The sequence below is a fragment of the Pomacea canaliculata genome, linkage group LG8, assembly GCF_003073045.1.
Source record: "Pomacea canaliculata isolate SZHN2017 linkage group LG8, ASM307304v1, whole genome shotgun sequence".
Taxonomy (NCBI): Eukaryota; Metazoa; Mollusca; class Gastropoda; order Architaenioglossa; family Ampullariidae; genus Pomacea; species Pomacea canaliculata.
In genome coordinates, this window is record NC_037597.1 from 262223 (window position 1) to 284459 (window position 22237).

The window sequence follows — 22237 nt, forward strand, 5'->3', positions numbered from 1 at the left end:
GACTTACACAATAAGTACATTTTTATTTATATTTCCATTTTCTGTTCCTTGTTACTTTCATAGTAAGTGCAAACTACCTCTTTTAACATTTATGTTTCAATATTTCACATGAATATTTAGCAGCATATTCAACTTTTCAAACTTTCATAATGTAAAATACAAAAATAAACAATGCACCTGGTATCCAAACCTATTGCACTAAGATCATACTGTACAATACAAGATTGGTCTGATGAGGCTCAATGCATCTCATTTCTTCAAAACATCAACAAAGTGTTCACACATCCCTGAAACAGCCTGTTGCATCAGATGAGATCGACAGGCTGCAAATCCCATCTGTGTACTGACTGAGTACAGACCCAGACTGCTGAGTACAGTGAAACCTCGGTTAACGAACACAATCCGTTCTGGAAAGTTGTTCGTTATCCGAAACAATTTTTCCCATAAGAAATAAAGGAAATAGACTGAACTGGTTCCCAGCCCCAGTTGACTCGCTAATATTTGAAAGTTACAAGCTATATTAGTATGTGGGTATTTTTTTAAAATAAGAACAGTTATAATACAACATAAATGGAGTTAAATAAACATAAAAGCATTAAAGAAAGCATTTAAGCATCAGAAAACTTGCCGTTTTGACCGCGTGGGTGGATGGAGGTGTGGGAAGGAAGGGGTGGAATTACTGCTTGGATTCCCCCTCCATGAGCACCTGACATTGTAAAATCGGGGGTGACTTCCCTTTTCTGTCGCTTTGAGGTTGAAGGAAAACACTTGTCCAGTGTCTGTTGCTTCTGCCTTTTTTGTAACACTTTTGGGTAATACGACATCACATTATCATTGAACATGTTTAGGCTCCTATTACCTATTGCACTATCATTACCTCACTACTATTGCTCTTAATCTTCTTTGGAGCCATGATTGAGGATTATTTTATTAAAATAAAGCACAAAAAAATCACTTAATTGGAAGGATGCCTCCAGATAAGGAGCATAACTGTGTCGCTAGCGTGAATGAGGACATGCTGGTCGGCCACGTGTGGTTCACGTGGCTGTTCGTTATCCGAGACAAATTTTTAACAAATTTTTGTTCGTTATCCGAAATATTTGCTATCTAAGGCGTTCGCTAACCGAGGTTCCACTGTATCTGTAATACTCTGGCATAAGACTGGGTTAGCTACAAATAAAAACCCTTGCAGATGACCTTGCATGTTGCATAATTTTTCAACATCCAATCATAAACCAAGGTTCATCAAGTGGTACATCAATGTTACATGTCTGTCATGTATTGTCGGCATCAACTAGACAGACATTTTCCGATGTCATGCATGTTAGTTGCAACACTGATGGAAGAATAGCAAGCTAAATTAAGATGTCTCACTTTCATTTGCTAAAAGGCTTTTAATCAAACAAGAAATTTTATGGTTAATATAATCACAAAATAAATTCAAGCATATTAAAAACAGATGGTTTTAATTCCTTGATGTACTTTTGTTTAGCAACTTTTTTAAGTGGGCTGGAAGTAAGAAGCAGCTTGAAAGGGATGCTGTCTTCATCACTGTATCAGCATAATTACCTGCAGACAAAATATAATTCTGTAAAGATTCCAAGATTATGACTTACTGTAGAATAAAAGCAATAATGTTTTATAAAATATATTAATATTATAAAGAATGAAAGTAATATAAAAAAATGAAAGATGTGTCATAATGAAGCATCATAGCACATTGCAGGTATAAAGTATTATAAAATGGTGTCATAATGCACCTTATAGACATGCTTTTCTTCAAACTTAGCAAATAGCTTGGGGGTGGGGGGGAGGAGGAGAACATGCACAATGAAACAGTTAATATTCTATAATATTTAAAGCATTTCAATAATACTAACCAATAAATGTGAACACGTATAAAGTGTACAGAAAAACATAAAAGCACAAATGCACACAAGCCTGTTGCAGTCAGCTACAATGCAAGGACATGGCTGTGAATGTCAGTGAGAGAGAGAGGACATGGCTGTGAATGTCAGTGAGAGAGAGAGGACATGGCTGTGAGTGTCAGTGAGAGAGAGAGGACATGGCTGTGAATGTCAGTGTGTGTGTGTGTGTGTGAGAGAGAGAGGACATGGCTGTGAGTGTCAGTCAGCAAGTGACAATTCACATCATACACACACCTTTCATCATCACCACTCTCAACTTACACCACACACAACTTTTATCATCATCATCATCATCATCATCATCTCCACCACCACAATTTACATATTCATCACACAACTTACATCATCATCCCCGTCATCGGGCATCTCCAAAGTGCTTCTTGGTTTATCTGTGTGCCTCTGTCTGACGTTACACATCTTGACAAACAGTAGACAGTTATTGTCAGTTATTGTTACAATAATCATTTCAACATATGCAATAGGCATGACAAATGATAAGCAGAGTGTCACGGATGTGTGTACTGCGACATGAACATAAAAGTAACAAAAGTAAATAGCTTGAGGTTTTCTCCCCTCATCATGTCAAATTTTGTAAATCAGTGGGTAAGGAAGAATGAGAAAGGTGGCAGATAAGAAAAGGAGAAGAGAATGGGTAGATTGGAAAAGTGAAAGTGAATGAGAAGTGACTGTGTGGTTATTGTCTGACTTTTATTAAACTGCTATGTGGATACCAGCATTTGTGCTTTGTGGTAAGAAAGTGTGAGTGACTGTGTATGTATGACACTACCGGTATCTCTAACAGTGGGACAGGGATGATGCCAAGTAAGGACCTTATAAGGACCTAATAAGGACCTTTCATGCATTCGTAAGGACCTAAGTGACAGTCATCAATGTTTAAGTTTTTCTCTTGTATGGTCGGAAAGATGTATTATTTATGAATCTGTGGTCTTCTCTATGTTCTCAAATACATGTATTTCTAGTAATAAATAATCAAAGAGTTAATTTTGATGCCTATCTGCCATATTTAGATTAGATAACTTAAAAAGTGTCCTTAGCGCGCTGATAACATACACCGTTAATGTTCCAAGTTTTCTAGAAATCTAAGTAATAATAATTGCAAAACCTGAAAGCCATTCTTTGGTGTAATACAAAAGTCAGTTCATGTCTCTCTCTCGCACACACACTCTAACGGGAAGAGAGAGAGAAATAGAGCTATGCACAGTAGTACTAGAAGATCAAGGTTCAAGAAAGAGCAAGTTTCTAAAGACCTTTTGAAAAAAGAGTGTTTTTTGCGAATACGGAAGGGCAACTAGTGTTGTACAGATGTGTAGACCAAACATGCGGCGAAAAATCGTCGGTATTTTGCACCAAAGTCGACTCCGAAAATAAATTTGTGGTAATATTTTATCGATATAAGGACTTGTAAGGGTCACAGAGAAAATGTAAGGACCTGTGTGAGAATTTGTAAGGACCGCATGGCAAATATAAGGCCTTACGGCGAAAATTCAATATGTAAGGACTTGTAAGGACCTTGTAAGGACCTGGGAACCCTGTGGGAGGGTGAGGAGGGTGAGAGGACAACCTGAGAGAATGTGAAGAGTGCATACATGCATACAGGGTTTAGTGCTCAAGCATTTGTTCCACACAGATAAAAAAACCAAAAACAAAGTCTTTTTTTAGCAGCAGGCAGCACCAGACAGTTTTCATGGTGAAAGATTACAAGTCCTATGCCAGATATAGTTATTGCAGTGATATGACTAGACGGTGTTAGACTGGGCCCAGCTTTGGTGTTTCCATGTTGGGCGAGTGACCAACTTGTCAGAGCTTCATTAAAAGCCCATTGGGTGAATGTACAATTTAAGGAAGTTACAATGAACAGAACTATAAACAGCAATAGACAACATTTGCAGCCCACGGCAAATTTTATCAAAAAGATGGAACCAAGAACCAGCAGCTTAGCTGTACCAAAGAAGCTTACAGACAAGGTGCTGAGAGTAGTCACAATTGGGTGACCATGTACAAAGGTGTTCACTGCTACTGTGTGCTTTGTGTGTAGGCTGCTTGTCTAGGCCAAAGTAAGAGGCAAAAGATGTGAAAGACAATGTGACAATGAGAACAATTTTTCCTCTGACAATTTTTTTATTTCTTCTCATCATAGGTTGTTAGACACTGATAATGCTGAGGTGGATCTTAGTAGGACTGATCTCCCAGTAGACTTAACTTCTCAGTCTTCTTGTCCCAGAGAGCTTTATCATCAGGTATTTAGTGTATGGATGTGTTACCATACTTCGTCTCTCAGAAGCTGTGTGTATGTAGGGTGTGTAATTAAGTCACCATATTTTTGGGCATGGAACTTGCATTTTGGCTTTTGGGTTTGTTTTCTTTTTCCCCCTGACGATGGAGTGTCTTGGCATGTGGTGGTTTAAAACTGTATTCATCTTATGGGGAGTGGATGTGTCACAAGTCAGACACTTTTTAGGGACCACTTTTAATTAAGGTTACATTCCTCTCATTGGCTAGTGCCAAGCATGCAGGCATTTTGAAGTGAAAAGACTATGCTTGCAGTCTGAACACTGGCCATTGGTCAGACCTAGCTTTTGCTGGCAAGCACAGTCGGGTCTGGGATCTGTGGTTGGTGAGAACGTGGTTGTATGTATGTGTGCATGTAAGTCTGTAGGTTAATGCTAAATACTGAATCTGTTGAAAAATTTTAGATCTGTCATGGAGCAACTGTTGCACAGCTTATTGTTTGGTTCCATTTGTGTGATATTTTAAGTGAACACATGTGTGGGACAGCTAGAGTTTTGTCAGTTCTTAAACTGGGGGTCATGATATTTATTTTGGCTACAAAGAGGCCCACACACCAAGGACTAATAGCACTGGGTGGCCCATAGTGCCGGACACAGACACCACAACAAGACAGAAGGGCTGTAGGAGCAGGGGAGACCAATCACAGACCTTTTTAACTTTGTTTTCCTTCCCTCCATTTGACAGTGTGTGCGTGCATGCTCTTGGCCAGTCACATGTTAAAAAGCAGGATATTATGCTTTTGTCCAGTCATTTTATGTGAATGCAAATCTTTTTTTCCCTTCCTTAATTTTCTTTGTACTTTTGGTTGAGTAAATCTGCTGAAGGGTTGCAATGAGAGTGTGAGTGATTGCAAGAGCAGAGCTGACAACACTGCAGATGGTATGTGATAAATGCAATAACTACATGAATGGAGTCCCTCTAAAACCATTTAACTATATCAACCCAGCACATGTACAATTACGTACACATTACATGGGTAAACACTGCACACCATAATGAAATTTTACCATTGCTGGGTGATATGACCAAAATGTTTCTTCCACATCAGCAAATAACATGCACACTATTTGCAAAACACAAGGATAATAACATACTGAAAACTCAAATTACAGAAACAATTACTTTGAAAGCAAACAGTAATTTACAGAGATCCAAAGTTTTTCTCTCAAAAGTAGACATATGGTGTTTGTGTTACATCTGTTATCAGTGGGGTTGTGACTAGCAGCTACATCATTCAACACTTACCTTATCAACAGCATAATCTGGAAACATCAAATGCTGATTTTCTTCCTCCTTTGATGCTCTCTGTACCTGTGGATCTCTGTGTAGAGTGTGAAGTGCAGGTGTGGCAAGTGATATTCTCCCCATATCTCTTTTTTTTCCTACTAGTGATGACTTCAAATGGCTGGCACCAAGCTTAAGACCAGGTAAGCTGTCATTTGGAACCACTTTCTTCAATTTGTCTTCACCTAAATTGCTGTTATTACTGAATCCAAGATCTGGATTGACTTGGACACTGCTGGAGTAAACAGATTGTGAGATGTCTGTTTCTGCTTTACCCACTGAAAAGTTACATCCTGAGATATGTCTTTCTGTTTCACCTTCTGAGAAGATAGGTCCTGTGATCTCTGTTTTACTCACTGAAAAGTTAGGGACTATGCTACCACAAGGCCAGTTGCTTAACATGCTTACATCATATTTGCACTTTTTCTTTCTGTTGCATGGCAACATGCTAGAGATTTGAATGTTGTCGCAGCTAGTCAGCTTGTCTTGTGGTTGAGTATATTCTGTCACTTTACTGCTCCTTGGCAAAAACTCTTTCTCTCTGAACTGACCTGGTGAAAGCGACTCATGCCCCTTCCCTTTTGCAAGCATCCCTTGTGGGGATCTAATCTTTGGAAGAAATTGCCTCACTGCTTGTTTGAGCAATGGGTTCAATACCTCCTTGCTTTTGTTCCTTGCAGAATTTCTCCTCTTGTTTTTCTCAGGAATGATGATCCTGCAAGATGACAGGTCCTGACACACTCTGCTCTTTGTTCTTCTCTTTGTTCTTCGCAAGTATGGATCCTGGGGCAGCAACAATGTTCCATCACTTGTCACGCCATCTTGATGTGAAGGTGTTATTCCACAAGTAGTTGTGCCATTTTTCTTTGCAAAAGCATCCACCTGTATCCTCTTACTCCCCTTTGTTTTTTTACATATGCCAAACAGATTTCTACGCCTCGGTGCCTTTAACTTTGATGAAGAATCAGACAGAATCATATTGCCAATGGTAACTACAGCAGTCCTATGATGGCCACCTCCTCTAGCATCTTGATCATGACCCTCATCTCCAGCTAAAGAACCAGAAATACTAAAAACTTTCTGTCCTACACTAGCCAACACATTTTGTGCATTTTTGTTGAGTTTCCATGAGCATTTGCTGGTTTCTGATCTGACATTCTTTGCAGAATTTGACTTCAAACAATGTGATGGTTGGACAAAGCTGCTCACATTCAGGTCATCTGGTCGGCCATCAGGAAACAGTGCAGTCCATCCAGCTTTTGATTTTAGTGAAGACTGTGGAATGATGTTGACTTGAGTGTGTGAAACACTGTCTGCTTGCATTCTGTGTTGCCTGTTGGTTTGGTCCCACACACGGTACGGCTGGGCAAGAGGTGTATCCTGAGAAACTGTGTCAATAAAGTTGCGAAACCTTTCATGGCTGGAATCATTGCTACAGTCACTATCAAATGTTACATCTGCACAAGACATATCTAGGTTTTTAGAGTTAAAACTGTTCACAGTTGATGAAGACAAGCTGTGTAACTGTATATCTTTGACTTGAGCATCATCATTCTTTGCTGTTTTCTTGTCATACTTCAGGCCCACTTCTGCATCTAGTGTCAAAGGTGCTTTGCAGTGACCTACAGAATCACTCTGGACCAAACTTACATCATGAATGTTGCAAGACACTGAAGATGGAAACTCTGATTTACCACACCTGCTTTCCGTTCTGGACAAAAGTTCAACAGGAGAGGTCTTAGAAAAGCCCAAGATGCGAGTATTTCTCTGCCCTGGATAATCTTCTGCTGCTTCAGATTGACACCACGCTTCTGTTTTGCTGGGGGAAGATCTGTTAGGTGAACCCACCTGCACCAGTGAAGCTGATATTTCTGGAAAATTCATGACTACTCCCAAGACATCATCTTCATCTACGCTGAATTCCTTGATGGTGAAAGTTTCATTCAAAGACCGGGAATGGACAGGATTTTCTGTATCCTCACACGAACATGTTGATTTACAGGAATGGTCTTTGTGTTCTTGAGACATTACTAAACCTTCCTTATAGCCAAGGTCTTGTGGACAAGGTGAGTTTTTAGCTAAGCCTTTACTAGATCCACATTCCTTCCACTGTCTCTCAGTGGAGTAGCGAGAGGTAGGGGCAGGTTTGTGCAGTAAAAATCCTTTTGCTGAGCTGTCTGCAGCCAATGCACGGGCTTGTGTTGCTTCATGTCTGCTGACAGCCAAAGACTTATTCAGGGAAGTGATATGTATCTTTTGAAGTTTCCCATGCACCCTTTTGCTAGAAGTGGAGACTTGAGGTTCAACTGTCCTACAAATATTGTTCTGTGAGCATTGTTGCGCACAATGAAATCCCTCAACATCAGTTTCTGGTGATTTGTTATAAAGTACACAGCACCGTAAGTGTTGCTGATCATCATTATGTGTCACAACCTGGCTTGTCTCCATGACACATGTTGTGTCTGGACTCTGACACAGCACAACAGCAGATTCCCTGGCTTGGCTGGTTCTTGAAACCTCACCCGGGCTCCCTCTATCCTGAAGGTGTGTGCAAGTTGTCCGAGATTCATGCAGGTCTTGTGGAGTGGCTTCGCAAGTTTGGCTCTCCCGATCAGACATGGACAGGCGAGCACACATTGAGACTGAGGCAATGTTCAGGCACATGTCTCTGTGCTCTCCAGAAGAAGAGTGCTGGCTCTTGGTCTGTAACTGGCACGAAGACTCATGCAGGTGAGAAGCAGCACACCTGTGGCTCTCTGAAGGTGGCACCAGAGATGAAACATGCTTTGGACTGTTTTTGCAGTCTTTGTTGGTTCCCATCCGTAAAAGGTCTGTAGATGATGGACCTTGACGACAAATTTCTACAGCAATCTGTGGTCGATTCTTGTAATTTTCTTGGGAAAGGAACACTGTTGAAATTGTTTCATGTTGACTCCCTGCACAGGTGCATACAAACTGCATTAAAATATACCATAGACATATTACCAAACTATATGTACTCTCCAGTTAAAGAAACACAAGCACTCACCTTTTGGTTCTATTTCTTTGTGGCATACCACAACTCTTCAAGGCACTCCAACTAAAATTTAGGACAATTTTATTAAGATATTTTTAGTTCCATAAATTCATTTAAAATTATTGCAAAAAACCCTTTAAAATACCTATGAGAATGATGATTATTATGCCTACCTGAATCTGATCTAAGGTAGGAAAGGCACACCTCCGGTGCCAAGAAAGGATGCTGAGCTGCCTGAGCAGGTGTCAATCGCTTGTCTGTATCAAAGAGAATAGAGTCATAACACTCGACAAGCCCATCTTATAAGAGTTAATAATAGAATACAAGCAATCTTTTCTCTCACACAACTCACTGGACACTGATGATTTAGCACTACCATTGATTTAAAGTGGCATGACTGAAGATCAGCACAGTCGTGTGCAGTAAGTCCTGTCTTTTCATGAGGTAAGATAAAAGTTAATGGTATTTGTCCAATACAAAACTGTGCCCTTTTATGCCCATCACTTGCTTACAAACAAATCTAAGCATCATCGAAGCAATTTTTGTGTACAGTAGACAAACCTGGGTCATAACATAGCAATCCAGACAGCAGATTTGCGAAGGTGAAGTCAAGCTGAGTCCTTTGTTGAAATCTTGCCATGAGTCTTGATGTTACTGGATACACAGAGGTGTGCAGGTAAAGAACCCATGAATTACAAACCCATGCATGAGTGCACTCCTATTCTAAATACACAACTCCCTCTATACACACACATCTTGTCCCTAATATATACACATGCACATGTACTCACCAACTCTCAACACACACACACTCGTTTATTCACCAGCTCTCAACATGCACATGCTCATTCACCAACTTCTAATGTATACAGGTGTCTACTCACCAGCTCTCAATATATATACAAATATACACATCTACTCACCAACTCTTAATGCGCAAACACACACACAGTGGGCATTCGCTAACTCTCAATACGTACAAAATCCCGTTCACTAACTCTTAATGTATACAAGTGCCCAGTTATCAACTCCTGAGTTTATAGGCATGTTTTCTGCATGAAATCAAAGCAAAAAACTTCCATGCAAATTAATTATAAGGGCACTTTGTTAACTACCTTTGAGGAGCTAGTGTTGTCTGCAGGGAAAAAATGTTTCCACTCTGAATTGTAGAAGCTGCCCAAGTTACTCACATGCCTTCCCCCCACCCACAGCTGTGTTACTGCTTGGGTTAATGTTTCATCTGACATCAAGCATATTGCTGCTTGGACTAATGCTTCATTTGACATCAAGTGGCATCATACCATCTGACTGGCTGCTATCTTTTGTAGCAAAGCTTTCCAGATGCTCAAAATATTTGCCTCTTTGAAACAGCCGATGGGGAAGAGGTCCCAGAACATCAACCATCTGCAATTAACAGAAAACTACTAAAAAAAACCTCTCATCTCTGTTTCTGAAACTGTATTCGCATCTCTATGCAAGGTTTATAAATGTTCACAATATAGTCTGTCTCGGAGATATAGATACACACACATATATTAATTATAAATAGTCATGTTAGTCTTGTGTATTATAAATGTTCATAATATAGTCCTTCATATGTATTAATTATAAATGTTCATGATACTGTCATATATTATAAATGTTCGTGACATAGTCTTGTATATTCAACCACTGCGCTAATTTATGTGTGAATTTTGCACATCATGCAAAGTCATGTCCTTATCAATGCTCTATGTGGTACATCTAATTCTTTTCATTGTGGTTAACATCTCTCCCATACTAGTCTGCCTATAACCATCACAACCAGCCTCACAATATGACACAATGAAAACATTGCTTTATGCTAACTCATAGACTGGCTACAACTTGAGGATGCACACTCTACCTTCACTACCATCTGCACACCAAACTGATGTCTGTCTCTAAACTTCAGCAGCGACAGCTTCTGAATAGGTGAGCTGTGGCATTTTTATTATCAAAAATCAATTGTCTTTTTTTGTGTTTGAGGGATAGTGCCGCAAATGGAATCTTTAGAGCATGGTCTTTATCTTGTCCAGATTTCTGTTTCTAATACACATTAAAATTTGCCATAGATTTATTCTACTTATAATTGCCTTCAACCAACACAAGTTTAATTTATTCCTTGTTACTCTTCAAGGACCACAGGGCCACAACAACACTTCAACATCGGACGTGATTTTGGGCAGCCCCCTTCAGTTGGGCCCATGTGTTCCAACGCCCTTTGCCTCGCTCTCTACTGTTCTTTTCCAAGTCTGCTTTGGTCTCTCAACTCTCCTCTTCCCCTGAGGGTTCCAGTCAAGTGCCTGCCTGGCCATGGTGTCAGCTGGTGTGTGCAGGGTGTGTCCTATCTACCTCATTAGCGCAGGGTGTGTCCTATCCAGCCCTATTAGCGCAGGGTGAGTCCTGTTCAGCCCCATTTGCGCTTTGTGATGTCTTGGCTAGTGGCATTCTGGTTGGTTCTTTTCCACAAGCTGCTGTTGGAGATCTTTTCAGGCCATCTTATTCCCAGAATATGGCGTAGGCATCGGTTGGTAAAGGTCTGGAGCTTGTTGTTGATGGTGTTAGTCACTCTCCAGGTGTCAGAACCATACAGTAGGACCGCCTTCACCTTGGTGCTGAAGATTTGGATCTTACTGCAGGATAATGATGGGATGTAGGCTGTTGAAAGCATGCCTGGCCTTGTTGATGCGGCTTTTGATGTTATAGTCCACTCCACTGGCCTTGTTGACAGTGCTCCCCAGATACGCGAAGTTATAAATTTGTTACAAGTACAGGTTGTCTTACAAATGCTGTTGAGTGTTGACCAGTGTTCTTCCACTGATTCTTCTGTCAGTCCTGAAAAGGCCTCATACTTATTATTGACTTCAAAGTTACAAATTTCCCTTGTTTTCTTGTTCTTGAGGTATTGAGCATTAAACTTGTGGTGTGGCCTGCTGGATCAATGAAGGATTTCAGCTTAATCTTGAAGACTGCCACTGGTGTTCTGAAGCAACATCTGCACCTCTTCTCACTTGGACATCTTGAAGACTCCTCCACTTTCGAGCAACTGTTATAAGGTTGATCTGGTTTTCTTTCTTGCCATCAGAGGAAGTTCAAGTTGTCTTGTGTACATTCTTGTGTGGGAACACAGCGCCACTATGATGTGGTCATTGAAAGAACAGAAGTCTGTGAAGAACTCCCCGTTTTCATTGCAGGTGCCGACGCCATGTCTTCCCTTGATGAGTTCCCTGTTGGTGTTATCATCTCCCACTTTGGTATTTAGGTCTCCCATAATTATCTTCAGAGCTCTTCTTGGTGTGTGGTCAAGCAGAGACTGCAGGGAACTGTAGAAGTCTTCTTTTTCCTCTTCCTCTGCTGCATTTGTTGGTGCATAGCACTGGATGATGATCTTCCTTCCATTGGCGTTGAATCTTGCTGACATGAGCCGTGGTGAGACTGGTTCCCAGGCCATCAGTGCCGTTGTTGCCTGTATTGACATCAGCAGTGCTACTCCCTGGGTGTGATGATGGTCCAGGTCTTTGTGGCCAGAATAAATAATGGTTTCTGCTGATGTTAGTCTGGTCTGGCCACTTCCCTTCCATCTGGTTTCGCATAACCCGAGAACCCTGATGTTGTATTTTCTTGTTTCACTTGCCACTTGAGCTGACCTGCCACTTTTATAGAGGGTTCTGATGTTCAGATCCCTACCCTGATTCTTGGCTTGGTCGTCAAAAGATGAATCGGTGAGCTGGCTTCCCTAAGGCTTTCACCAGCAGGAGTCTAAAGCTTTTCTATAGAGGAATCTTCCCCACCAGACTCCTGTTGTGGTACTGTTGCGGTTTCAGTAACAGCTTTTTTTTTTTCACATGAGTGGGTTGTTAGCCCAAAGCAAAGCTCCCAATCTGGAGGGCCGGGGTGCAACATTTTAGTCTGGCCTCTCCCCTGACAGACCTGTTCGGCTTGGTTAGACCTGCCAGGTGCACGAGGCTCTTGCCAACATCGCTCTGTGGATCCACAAGGTGCACAAACCACTACAAGTTGCACCAATTGGTGGTGGTCAACCTATACAAACTGGCAGTTAATTTTCCAACGGTTAGGCTATTTTTCTTTACACAAACAGCACATGTAGAGATGAATGAATATTTTTATGTCTGCCTAAGTGCTGACACATTTTAAGAAATGTAAAATGTCTCATAGTCTAGTGGAGGTAGGGGCTTGTGTAATGTAAGCGATTTGCTGTGTCAACCTTCTGCTGCTTTGCATCCCCTGCTACAAATAGGAACCAATTTCTGCTAGGTATCTGCTGCATTGGTAAGTGGCATTTTCCAGCCACAAGCTCCTGCAGGCCTCGAAACAGTGACCTGCTCCACAGTCAAGTGCATTAACCATGAAACTAAAGAGGTGCTCAACATCTGCCCCACCTCGAAAGTACACTCACCGATTGCACTAAAGTGATGCGATCTGTGCCAAAAATAAGTGGCTTGCCAAGGTAGATCTCAGCAAGGATGCAGCCCACTGACCACATGTCAATCTCTGCACCAAATGGCATGCCAAAAACCACCTGCTCAAACAAAGCAAAGAATAGCTTTACTTTCTATTATTTAAACCACCAGGAAACAGTTCTGGCCATATGGAAAGACATTCTTATTGGTCAAGTATACCTGTTTCATCTACATCTAAGAGACTGTCTAGAACAAAGCACACAGTGTCTAGAACTAGATGTACACACACATGGTGCCTTGAGAACTATATGTACAAACAAGTACAAGCTTCACATGATGGGAATGATAGGATGCCATGTTGTGACAAAAGTCCAGCATAGGTGGGGACATGTTATAACAAGGAAGGTTTCAGGTGCCTATTGGAAAATGCGAAGAACACTTTAAAAAAGCCTACCCTTGACATCAACATGCTAAGTCTCAAACTTGCCATTTCTTTCCAAAATCCTCAAGAAAGTAGTTTCTCAAACAACTTCTACCTTAACTGTGAAAATTTGATTTCTCCATCAGTCTGCTTATCACCCTTTTCACAGCACTGAGACTGTCCTGTTCAAGGTGACAAAAATTTGTCTGCTCTGGATAGAGGTGACATCTCATTTCTCACCATGTTAGACCTGTCTGCTGCCTTTGATACTATAGACCACACTCATTCATATATCCAGTACTCTCTATGGCGTCTCAGGCTCTCCAGTAGACTGGTTTCAGTCATATCTCTCAGCTCTCAGATAGGACTTATAGTAGATGGCTGCTTATCTCCACCAGTCTCTATTCACTCATGAGTCCCCCAAGGTTCTGTACTTGGTCCCATCTTATTTATCATGTACATGAATCCACTTACTTCTCTAATTCAACCTCACTCTATATCTGATCACACCTTAGCTAATGACACTCAGCTGTATACCAGCTGCCCTCCTTCTGAGGCACACACTGCCATCCACAACAGAAGTTTTAATTTTTTTCAAAGAGGAGAGCCAGAGTTTACCCTATACTACCTGCCTCTGTTCAGGTAGGCGATGCCGATTTCCTTTTGCTACTTCAACACGTGACTTAGGTTACATAATGTCTGCTGACATGCCTCTTGATGAACACATTTCTCACATCTATCATTCTGCTTATTATGCGCTCCAAAAGTTCAGCACCATTCGCCATAATCTGCCCATCTCAACCACCAAAATTCTCATCTGCTGATTTGTTTTGTCTAAGCTAGACTACTGCAACTCTCTTCTTGCTGGCTGTCCACAATAGTTCATTGATAAACTTAGCATTCTACTTTTGTGCCTCATCAGAAAGTCCAGAACTCAGCTGCTCGTCTCGTTTTCAGAATTGCAAAGCTGAACATCCCACCACTTCTTCACCCTCTTCATTGGCTACCAGTTAAAGCTACAATAGACTAGAAGCTCTAAAGTCTAAGCTATGGATTCTTCGAAGACTCCCGCACTTTATCCCTCTCTCCCACAAAGACAGCCACATATAGACAACGGACGTTTTTCCTCTGTGCTGCTAAGCAGTGGAACCCCAGAGATACCAAGAGCGACCACATAGGCGGGAAAGGGAAGCCGCACTGACCTGGATGTATCCACAACCACGCCCACCTTCTACGAGTATCAGCAAAGTAGATTTTCTTTGGTATCAGTGTTCGAAAAGTATGAAACCGTGCACATCTGATTATATATACTGGTAGTCCTCGGGTTACGACGTCTCGAGTTACGTCGTTTCGTGGTTACGACACTCATTCCCACTTACAGCGACAGTGATAACAAAGCAACGTAGTGGGCTTATTATTAAGATGGAAAGATTATTGGCGCTTTGGTTGGAAGACCAAAATCAACGCCGTATCCCTGTGAGTTTTATGGTTATTCAGGAGAAGGCTAGGCGACTGTGTGAGGCATTGAAAAGAGACAAGGGGGAAGGAAGTGAAAGTGAAGAATTTGTGGCGAGTAGGGGTTGGTTAATGAGGTTTAAGGATCGTGCCAACTTCCATAACATGAAAGTGCAAGGTGAAGCTGCTGGTGCTGATGAGAAAGCAGCAACTGAGTTTCCTAATGCATTGGCTAAGGTAATTGAGGAGGGTGGTTACTGTGCTCAACAAGTGTTCAACGTGGATGAGACAGACTTGATGTGGAAACGTCTGCCTAACCTAACACTGTTTATTACTGTTACAGCACTTACAGTACAGTATTTCATTATTAAACGTACTGTACTACAATATTTTACTGTACTTATGTTTATTGATAATTATGTAGGGTACTCTGTTAGGATAGGCTAAGTGTTTGCAGTACTGTACTGTTATTATGGTACAGTACTGTATGAACGTATGATCCGACTTACGTCGAAATTCGGTTTACGCCACCGCGTTAAGAACGGATCCCCATCGTAAGTCGAGGACTACCTGTATGTGTCTGTTACCAGTACACAATTGTTGGTGCAAAGGCGTGGCATGCCCTAATTTAACATGGGGCCCCCTTCAAGCTCTCATGTAACAGTTCTCGCTTTTGGTATCCTCTTTGATGGAATTCTCTTCCTCATCCCATTCGCCACTCTCTCCAAGGGTACATTCAAACGCTCTCTGAAAAACATATCAGCTTGCAAAGTATTAACCCTGAATTACTATTGTTAACTCCCTGGCAATAGTGTCTGTCATGCCAACCATCATGTAACGACTCCATCTTACAGTTTTAGCATCTACATCCTTTTATACCTTCATCCATTGCTTAACATTCTACTTTTGTGCCTCATCTTTATATTGTTCAGCGTCCATAAGTGCCTCACTGTCCGCTGGCTGTTATCTTTCATTTATCATTATTGGTCTGTGCAGAGAGTGCAATCTATCTTGGTCGTGATGCTGCACATTATAAGTTCACATTATTATTACTTCTCAAGTCACTGTGAACTAGTCAGTTACTCTGCACTTAAAACTGAAGGTAATAAAAAACAAGCTATTTAGTCACCTCAGGTGCACGATACAAAAGAGTCTGGACTTGAAAATCTCGATAATATAGAGACATCTCTCGATGGACATGATTGATGGCATTACCAAAATCTATGACCCGAAGTGAACTTGCATCATGCACTGTAACAGAAAAAAAAAAATCTCTCTACTATACTCTATATAAAAAGTAACAAATAAACTGAAAAATGCTACAGTCACAGTTTTAATCTTTTAAAAGCTAAAACTTTAATAGCAATTCTTATGCACTGCACAATGTCCATGAAATTAGAAACAAATTTCTCTGAATGTGTCAGTCACTTCCAAGGAAAACCTAGACAAGATTAATTATTGCAGCATTCATAATTGTCTCCTCTCTTGTTGTCAACATAAGGTAGGAGTAGCATAGGTATTATAATGTGCTTACATAATCATTTGAGGAACGAAGAATTTCTTAAACATAAATGATCTGTAAAGATATCTGTATTTTTAATTCCCAGTCAATTCAGATGAACTCACCGTCATTAAGAAGTATATTTTCAGGCTTTAAGTCAGCATGAATGGTATTGTTCTGCTGCAGGAAGCCAATGACTTGAAGCAACTGAAGGGTTTTTTGCGTAAGACTTTAAGCTTCTGTTTGAAACACAAGATAGAAGAAAAGCATGGTGAATAAAAACTATAAATCTACAACTCAGTGAAAAGGCGATGTCAACGTCAATAAAAATATGTTAAAGAAAAGCTATCTGAGGGACGAAAAAGGGTCAAACCCTTAACTTGGTAATTTTATGACTATTACTGCTACAGCAAGTAAAAGGTCTGTGGTAAAGATGGGCTGTCACAACATCACACCGTGACATGAGATAGAATGAATCAAAGAATGCTACGTGAGAGTGAGAGAAGATGAAAGTGTTCTTGTGACCCGACTCAAACGGTGCTCATTTCACTACACTTGGTTCAACCTGTGCTCATGTTTCTTTGCATAAAACTCACAAAAAATATTGGGCTTTGTAAAATATTCAAAAGCCGACTGCTGCTGAGCACTGACCTGTGGAATAAAATTAAAATTCTGAAACCAACAGTAAAGACATCTTGCTCCTCTCTCCTGACTTCTGTTTACACAGTTAGCTTCTCATCCAATGTGTGTGTGTGTGCGCGCGCACCTCTTTATGCTTCTCATCCCATGTGTACTTTAAGTGTATATGTGTATGTACCTCTTCGTGCCTGTCCTCCAATGTGTGATTTAAGTGTGTATGTGTGGGTGCACTGGAGACAGTAATAAACTGGCTTCATGTTGGACTTCACTGTATGACACTTCCTAGCAAGCTGTCTTATTCTTTTAAGAATTTCTCATCTTGTACGTACAATTACGTTTCTGTTCATTTGAGGATATGCATGCTGCCTTCAGCCCTTTAAGAAATGTTGTAACATTCACAATGAAATCTATGGATGTTCAAAATTAGTTCTGGCATATGAAAAAAGCATTTGTTAAATTTACTGATTGCTACTGATGTAAGTTCTAGACCTGACCCACTTCTAAGATTAATCTTGAATGGCTAAATTGTTTAACTGGTCATAACAGTCACCACTAATGACACAAGTTTGAATTTTTCTTCAGTTCATGGAAGAAAAGATCACACAACAATAGAAACAGCTACAATTTAATAGTAACTAATGTTTGTTTACACATTTCCTTTGAATTTCTCTTTAAGAGAAGAACATTATACAAAACAAGAAAAAGGTATCTGTAATTTTTAAGTCTTAGAGGTAATGAGATACCAGTCCAATGTTTTGGTATAATGTAAAGATGACATTAACAACACCGGTCAACACTGAAATTATTACAGACTTAAAAAGACCTTAATCTGTAGCATCCTGGTGTGCTGAACATGAATATGACCATGACAAATTTTTACTGGCTCAGGTTTTGAAGATATTTGATGTAGTTCATTCTCTATGTTTCACTGAATAAATGTATCCAGTAGGACCGTAACAACATCCTAAATAAGCCTAGAATGATGTAATAATGTATCACATTGATAATACTGTCAGACACACATCATCCAGAGTTTATTGCGTCATTTTCTGATGCAATGCAGTCCTACTGCCAGGCGGCTGCTGAAGTAAGCTGATGTCAGAAGTGTACTATATATAGCCCGGTCACAAAGGTTGAGCATTTAAAATATTTCAGACTTCATGGGATACACTTTAAGCTACTGTTACATAAAACTGTTATTATTTTATCCATTTAGATACAAATAGAACACTGCCTCGAAAGTGCGTTAATACCGTGGACAATGTTTGCTGCATGTCAGGGACGCAGTTTTTTTTGAAATCACTCTTTCTCTCACAACACGCACGCGTCCCCTTGCGTGTTCTTCCAAACACTTATCACAAAAGATTTGTCGTGGGAATCAAAACTGTAAATCAATTAACATTAACTAAATACAAAGTCCATAGGTCTTCCAGTTTCCCCAAAATGGACAATCCACTCACTCTAGTCCGCTACTGATCCTTTCTCCCAACCGTCTCTGTATCCACACGTACAGTTTCTCCCAACAGTTCTCTTAATGTCACTAGGACGACATACACATGTCCATTTCAATATACTTCCATCTGTCGTATGTTTTTGAATAATTCATTAGAGTCTTAGTTACTCACACCCAAATTTGCAACGTCTAGGTAAAATCCTCTCTGCCCCTTGTCCAACAGTGGTGTAGTCTTGCCCACACTTGACTGATATCCACACACACAAACGATTAGAGGAAACCACATACACGTTCCTATGCTTAATAATAATAATAGGTGCTGACTGGGCACTTTGATCAACACATGATCCAAAGTGGGCACCACATATATATTCCTGGGGCTCAACACATGACCCAAAGCGGGCACCACAAATATACTCTTGGGGGTCAACACATGACCCAAAGCTGGCACCACAAATAAATCCGCAGGGATCGACACACACAATATCCGAAGCGAACACCACACACACTTTCAGTCCGCCTCTCTTCCCTGCTCACAGCCATCTGCTTTCTTCCAAAAAATTTTCCTTTTGCGTCTCTCTCAAATTGCGTCATAAAATGACGGGTTCTGACGCGAAACCACGACGCAACCAACACACTCATATATGTAAGGTAAGGGCAATAATCTTTAAAAAAAACAAAAGACAGGGGCAACAACCCCCTGTTCCGAATAGACTGGTCCGTGACACTGCATTTGTGGGAAAGTGACATTTGTCAACCAGAAGAAAAGTATCACATCTCAAGGAAAGAAGGCAAATCATTTTTACTTCGGTTGCAAGATTGGTGACCATTACAAGCCTTGGGCCCACATACATGTATATGCTGTGCTACATGTGTAATACAGCTTTCACAGTGGTTGAATGGCAAAAGACCATCAGTGCTGTTAGCAGTCCCTGTGGTGTGGAGAGAGCCAAGCAACCACACAATAGACTAACTTCATCTTGGTTCCTCCTCGTTCTGGGCGGGATAACGAAGCAAAAGAGTCGAGAATAGTCTACTCTAAACATTGAGACCTGTTCCACATGGTGAGGGACTTCCTATTCCAGAACCTCCAGCAGAGTATTCTCTTGATTCAGCTGATGAGGACGAGGGTGAGCCGACCTGTTCTCCTGGTCAGTCAGTATGCAGTGGCCCAGATTTTCAGCCCGATGCATCATCAACCCCAATATAGAATAACACAGGAATAACTAAATGACTTGGTTCATGATTTGAACGTATCCAAGAACAAGGCAGACTTGCTAGGTTCAAGACTCCAATAATGGAATCTGCTAAGAGAGGTCATAATTATTTCATATCGCAAGTACCACCAGCAGTTGAGTCCTTCTTCAGAAAGGAAGGTAATGTGGTATTCTGTTCCAATATTGAGAACCTCATGACCCACAAGAAAGGAGACTATTTGTAGACTCTTTGAAACTGAGTCTCAAGGTTGAGCTTTTGCACAATGTAAACCGTCTTAAATTTATTCCAGTTGTGAATGCCGTCCACATGAAAGAGACGCACAATAGCTTAAAGCAGTTACTGAATTCCATTTAGTATAACAAGTACTGGTACCTCTATGGTGATTTGAAGATAGTTGCCCTCTTAACGGGACTGAAGCAGGGATATAAAGAATATATGTTTGTGTTGAGCACATAAAAACTGATAAGAAATGACTAATTTTATTTAAGTAACATGACTTTTGTAAAAATCTCTTGACCAGTCTAATTATTGCTCATTTAAAAGCAATAATCAGCTTAAAACAATTTGGAAATGGTGACGACCTCAGTTACAATTATTTAAATGGTAAGACTGTAGATATGATTATGAATGTCTTCACAGTACTACAGCTCAATACAGCCAAACTGAACGAGCTATTCTATAACTCAAATGCATTGATACACCCATATTGAGTGAGTTAAGATCCACCTTCAAAGTATCCACCTCCCCTTTACAAATCAGTAATTGTGAGACAAGCATAAGATACAGTGATACCTCGGTTCTCGAACGCCTTGACTTTCGACCAAATCGGTATTCGACCAGGAAATTCGAGAAAATTTTGTCTTGGAATCCGAACAAATATTTGGAACTCAAACATCCGAACGTCCGAGATGAGCCGAGTTGAGCCGAATGGCGTTCATTTGGCCCAGCGCGCCTTGCTTGCGTCATCAGTGACAATAACCATCTCCCTTCCCTCCTCCCTCCACATTCATTCCCTCCTGCCATAAAGTTTGGTACAGGTACAGTAAATGAAACACAATTTACTGTACTGTACTGTCCAGTACATTTTATTAATTTTTTTTGTTTTAATAAATACACTTTTATTTCTTATTTCTTGTTGAGACTCATGTTTTTCTACATATTATATACAAATTAGGCCAGTAAATAGGCATTTTCTGGGGCTTGGAACGAATTAATCCAGTTTCCATTATTTCCTATGGGTTCCATTGCTTCGGTTCTCGAGCAATTTGGTTCTCGACCGTCCTCCCGGAACGAATTATGTCCGAGAACCGAGGTATCACTGTATTCTGGCATCAGGTACTGACCTTTCAGCTCCATTTCTCTTCCTCTTTTCTACTGTGCATATGATTTTCTGTACAGTACAAACAAGTCAAAGGTACTAACTTCTCTAATAACCCAAACAATTTTATTAATTTCCTTCTAAAGATATAAGAAAATGTCAACAGAATATTTTACCTCCTTGTGTGACAGATTCAGGCTGGCAAGTACATGAGTGATGGGCCTCGGGTCAAGCAATTCAAACACTAGGCAGAAGTGATGGTCATAAAGAAACACATTCTGCAACAGAGAAATAGAGGGCAAATGACGCAGAACCAATCCCAGCAAAATAAGCCCTATAATAAAAGTACAGTCTCAAATCTCAGGATGTTAGACTGGCTGAAGGAAGTTTGATAACATTCTGCCAGGGGTAGAGCGGATCATTACGGAAATCATGACTGTTGGTTAGCAACAAAATGTGACCTTAAACAAACTGCTGCACACAGTGCATCTTCATTAACATAGCTGAAAACAGACTGTTATGTTGTTTGTGTCATTCCTAAAATAAGACTTGATGTTACCCATCCTATGAAAAACTCACCAGCAGTCGGACAGTGTGTGAGAACCCATGAGGGTCAGCACATGCCAAGCGACGTAACATGTGAGCCTCCTGAAATCCAATCTCAAAATAGAGTTGTGAACTGTGAAGTGCCTTGATCATCACAATCATATTATCTCGTACAACATCCTGTCAACATGAAGAAGAAAAAAAACATCACTGAATAATGAAAAAGAATTTGTGCTGACAAATACAACCACACACACACACAAAAGTATGCAACTGCACACAACCTGGAACATTTCATGAACTATACAAGCAACACAGTCCTCAGTTCAAGATGTTTCTGAAGGTCCAATCTTCACAAAATCACCAATAGTTATTGCACTAAACCCCTGAGAAAACCCCCAAATTACAGTAGATCTCCAGTTTACTGTGAGGGCACTTTTAAAGCCTTAACCTAACTCCAGCTCCCACCCCGAAAATCTAATTGCCCCCCACCTACATCACCAGTTGTGTGCATGTTCAGACGCACAAATACACATGCATGCGCACATATTCTTTCCTTCTATCTCCAAGACAAGTCTGAACACTCACAAACACAAAAGAAAAATAATAGTGCTCTTTACTAAAAAAACAAAAGTTACATGAAAAGTACCTGTGCTCTAACTAGCATAGCTGACTGACCCCAAGATGGTAGAATGCTGAGCACATG

General features: G+C 40.6%; 1 protein-coding gene across 2 annotated transcripts; it reads right to left on the reverse strand.

The window, feature by feature from the left end:
• Window positions 1-827: 827 nt before the first annotated feature.
• LOC112570042 lies at window positions 828-21041 on the reverse strand. Of its 2 annotated transcripts, XM_025248230.1 has the most exons (10): window positions 21011-21041; window positions 16483-16596; window positions 15986-16107; window positions 12977-13099; window positions 9840-9942; window positions 9100-9192; window positions 8712-8795; window positions 5484-8458; window positions 2271-2345; window positions 828-1569 (listed from the first exon to the last, which is right to left on the reverse strand). In XM_025248230.1, exons 3-10 carry the CDS (start codon window positions 16040-16042, stop codon window positions 1549-1551), a joined length of 3531 nt encoding a protein of 1176 aa, XP_025104015.1. In that variant the 5' UTR covers window positions 16043-16107; window positions 16483-16596; window positions 21011-21041; the 3' UTR covers window positions 828-1548. The 2 variants fall into 2 exon arrangements, with proteins under 2 accessions (XP_025104015.1, XP_025104016.1); XM_025248231.1 differs by lacking the exons at window positions 9840-9942; window positions 12977-13099; window positions 15986-16107; window positions 16483-16596; window positions 21011-21041 and adding an exon at window positions 9654-9802.
• Window positions 21042-22237: the final 1196 nt, after the last annotated feature.